The 4,608-nt window shown below is 37.2% G+C and overlaps 1 protein-coding gene across 1 annotated transcript; it reads right to left on the minus strand.

Annotated features, from left to right (window-relative positions):
* Window positions 1-1,504: 1,504 nt before the first annotated feature.
* Window positions 1,505-4,608, minus strand: LOC311295293 (uncharacterized protein). Its single transcript, XM_084416600.1, has 5 exons — window positions 4,294-4,608; window positions 3,753-4,061; window positions 3,237-3,557; window positions 2,860-3,003; window positions 1,505-2,764 (listed from the first exon to the last, which is right to left on the minus strand). Exons 1-5 carry the CDS (start codon window positions 4,535-4,537, stop codon window positions 2,748-2,750), a joined length of 1,035 nt encoding a protein of 344 aa, XP_084272726.1. The 5' UTR covers window positions 4,538-4,608; the 3' UTR covers window positions 1,505-2,747.

The following is a 4,608-nucleotide window of genomic DNA, read 5'->3' on the forward strand; positions in this document are numbered from 1 at the left end:
TAGATGAAATAAATGGCTCCACCTTCAAGAAAAATGTATTAGAAATTTCAGAATGAAAAGAAGACGTATAAAGTTGCTGGTAAAAGTCAGATACAAACTTTGAAATTTTACCTTCATCAGAAGTCAAATTACCATTTATATTTAGGGTTGAAATCCTTTTTAACTCACCTCGTCTTTTTTCTAAATTAAAAAAATATGTAGAATTCTTTTCTCCAAATTCTAGCCATTTTGCCCTTGATCTGATGAATGCACCTTTGGCCTTTTCTGCATAAAGAACATCAAGAGTTTCCTTCAATAAATACAACTTCTCCTTGTCCTGTTCACTGGGAGATGACAAACATAAAATATTATTAATTTCCTTTATGATTGCTGAGCTTCTCGACTCCTTTGCCTTAGAAAGTTGTTTACCAAACTGTATAGAAAAGTTTCGGCACTCATATTTAAAAAGTTCCCACTTTGCAATAGCAGAGTCTGAATTAACTTAACATTTTTCGATAATATTCTTAATGCCTGAACAATATGAAGGAAGTTGCAAAAACGAAGTATTCATTTTCCAGTATCCTGGTCGTCTCTGGAAACGGTTACGAACCTCAGATATTTCAAGATCAATACAGGCATGATCAGTTAGAGGGGCAGGAGAAATAGTACAGGAGCTATTAAAAGAACCTAGGCAGTCAGATATAAGCCAAAGGTCTATTCTAGATTTTTGTGACATGTCTGCTTTAAACCATGTAAATGACGAGATACTGTTACCATGGACGTGTCTGTAAGCATCCAACAAAGAAAGGCTGCTACAAAAATCATTTATAACTAAATTAAGGCGATTAACATTAAGTCTTGGGGGGAATCTATCTAAATGCAGATCAGGGGCTTCGTTGAAATCCCCTCCCACAATAAACGTTGCTGAAGGAAATTTCAAATTTAAAGCAAGTAATTTTGTAGATAAAGTTTGGAAAAGAGTATGGTTTAAGTTAGAGCTGTTAAAGCCATATACGTTACATAAAATAATAACAGCTTCTCCAGACTGAACAACAGCTATTATCCATCTGCCCTCCAAAGAGAAGTGTGACTCAAGAATTTTACCACTGAAGTTATGGTTAAATAAAATTACAACTCCACCTGAATGAGTAGACCCATGTGAAAATAAAGTTTTACCTCCCCACTGTGTTGACCAAAAGGACTCATCATTAACACTAGAATGAGTTTCTTGTAGAAAATAAATATCTCTTCTTTTAGAATTACAAAATAAAAATAAAGCTTTTCGTTTAGTAAGATCGCGAATCCCCCGAACATTAAGTGAAAAACAAGAAATATTAAAAGACATTTAGGAACAAACAAAAAAGAACAATCTGCCCTATAGGGCAAGGAGTTAACTATGCGAGAAGGAACATAGTGCAAAACGTATCTCTTTAACCTTCCATATCAAGCTTAAAATGGTTTAGAGAATATCAAGACCTATCAAATAACTAATAGGCCAACAATCAAAAGGAAATACCATGAGAAAACAAAAGGACACCATCTTTGCAAAGAGGTTACAGCCCTGCTTTCATCTAAGGTTCAACGTCACTTTTCTTTTTTTTTTTTTTTTTTTTTTTTTGGGTCCACCAAAGGATAGGCAAGGGAGGGCAAATGTTAACATGATTCACATATTATCCGCTGTAATCTTCTTTCCATCAATAATGGCAACCGATCCCTTGAACCCAGCTCGTTTTCCATCTTTCCTGGCTTGACTTACCAGCGGCCACAGTTTATTCCGTGCCTCCCTCGCCCGTTGTGTCAGATCTTCTGTTATTTTGATGCCTTTCTGTTTGAGGACTTCAGAGTTTTTCGCGTCCATCCAGATGCGATCCCGATGCGTGCGTGACAAAAACTGCACGATAATCCGCCGAGGACTCGCGCCTCCTGCTCTCGGGCCGATTCTGTGTGCGACATCAATGGAAGTCTGAAGAACGTCTCTCAATCCCGGCGAGATTCGAGAAAAAATATCCATTGCGATCATTTTCACATTTTCTCCTGTTTCCTCCGGAATACCAGACATTTTCAAATTCCATCGTCTTTTATATGCCTCCAGTTCGTCGACTTTTTCCCACAGTTGTTTATTATCAGTGATCACAGCCGCTACTTGAACACCTAGGTCGTTAGTTTTAGCTACAGCCCTCTCCGTTTTGTCGGCAACTGAATCAACTTTAGTGGCGAGTTGGGATATCAGGGTCGTATTGGATGCAACAGACCTTTCAATTTCCAGTAACTTCTCCATGAAATCATCTTGCTTTTTTCCCAGCCTCTCAATCGCCTTCAGTATATCATTAAGTATATCCGTATTGGGCTCAGATACTTGCCGTCGTATCTTCGGAAGAGGGCTGTTGATCGGGGTGTCTGAAGATGGTAAACAATCCATACTTAAATCCTCTTCGACTTCGGGGGTGATTTTAGCATAATTATGCACACGCTTCGGCTTCACACTTTCCGCCATTCCTTCCATTTGTCTCAGGTTATGTTTCGGCAGCGCGTGTTTCAATCGGTTTCAATCAACGCACTTGGCAGGCCGCGACAGATGTTCAATTCAGTCCCAAAAGGCAAATGTTGTTAATTTCAGCTTAATAACGTTGTAAAATCCGGCAAAACATAAGTACACTTGTACAAGTAACACAAAAAAAATCAAGGAAGGAAAAAATAGATTAAGTTTTGCACAAAAGTTTAAGCGAGACAGAAACGGTACAGCTACACAGACGCCATCTTGGCCGGAACTAGATTTCAATACTTCCTGAAAAAGATGAACATATCAAGGCATAAATATATCTGACATACATTCATATATGCAAAATCATTTTGTGAGAAATGACATCATCAATCATGTACCTGATGTGTGAATATGTGCTTGATCTCGTTCAGCTCTTCTGGATCTGATCTCATAAACCACAATAATGACAGTAGCCACGCCCACCAGAGCAGAGAGGACCAATCGGATCACAGCTTCAGTAGGACCACACCAGTGGACAGAGTCTGAGGAATAAACACATCAAACTGAGATCAGATCAGTCAATAAACACTAATATCAGCGCTGACATCAACTAATATTTCTGAATACACAGAAATATGATCAAATCTAATCAACAATCTTATATTCGGTTCCAAGTGAGTTTTTATACGGTTTGTCATCTCAAAGTATAAAATGATTCATTATGTAAATAGTAAATAAGAATATTTAAAGGAGAAGAAAAATGATCTCTACTCACCATAGACAGAAACTATGAATGATTTTGATGAGTATCTTCTTCCTGTAATCATCAGTAGTTTATAATCTCCAGCATGTTCAGTTGTGGTGTTTGTGATGGTCAGAGATCCAGTTTGATTGTCCAGCTTCAGTCTGTCTCTGAATCTCCCATCAAGAACATCATCATATACAGTGATTCTGTCGACCCATTTATAGGTTTCAGCTATTAAAGTGTTTTCATCTCCAAACCTCCACAGAATCTCATCATCATCCTCCATTTCAGTAAGATCAGAGTTTAGAGAGACTGAATCTCCCTCCTTCACTGACACTGACTTCACTTCATCTGTCAAACACACAGAGAACAAACAGAAACAGGGTTTGCAAAGATTAATACTTTTAATTAACTTTATAATGGTTTACTAAATTAAATAGTTTAAAATGTAGGCAAAATAAACAATATAAATAACAAAAATAAAATTGTGTATGAATTCATTGAATTTTTTTCATAAAAAAAATGTATAAACATTTTTTAACTCACCAATGACAAAGAGAATGAACCTCTTGATCCACTTCATCTCTCTGTTGATCTTTAGTTTATAAACTCCAGCATGTTCAGTTGTGGTGTTTGTGATGGTCAGAGATCCAGTTTGATTGTCCAGCTTCAGTCTGTCTCTGAATCTCCCATCAAGAACATCATCATATACAGTGATTCTGTCGGCCGTTACATTGATTTCAGCTATTAATGTGTTTTCATCTTCAAACCTCCACTGAATCACATCATCATCCTTCATTTCAGTAAGATCAGAGTTTATAGTTACTGAATCTCCCTCCTTCACAAACACCAGTCCTGAATCACCACACACACACACACACACACACACACACACACACACACACAAACAGAAACAGGGTTTGTCACAGATTAAGACGGTCACTTGATGGTTTATAAATGTAGTTTGAAATTTAAATTTGAAATGAATATCATCATTAAACAACAGAAGCAAAATGGAGTTTGGATTAATAATTGTGTCTTTGTACTGATTAAAATATAAAACAAGTGAAACAAATATTTAACTCACCAAAGACAAAGAGTCTGAATCTCTTGATCTCACTGTTGATCTGTAGTTTATAATCTCCTTCATGTTCAGCTCTGGTGTTTGTGATGGTCAGAGATCCAGTTTGATTGTCCAGCTTCAGTCTGTCTCTGAATCTCCCATCAAGAACATCATCATATACAGTGATTCTGTCGGCCCGTTTATTGATTTCAGCTATTAAAGTGTTTTCATCTCCAAACCTCCACTGAATCACATCATCATCCTTCATTTCAGTAAGATCAGAGTTTAGAGAGACTGAATCTCCCTCCCACACTGACTCTGTCTCCACTGTAACACTAT

Source organism: Rutilus rutilus, assembly GCF_951802725.1.
Source record: "Rutilus rutilus genome assembly, chromosome: 8".
NCBI lineage: Eukaryota > Metazoa > Chordata > Actinopteri > Cypriniformes > Leuciscidae > Rutilus > Rutilus rutilus.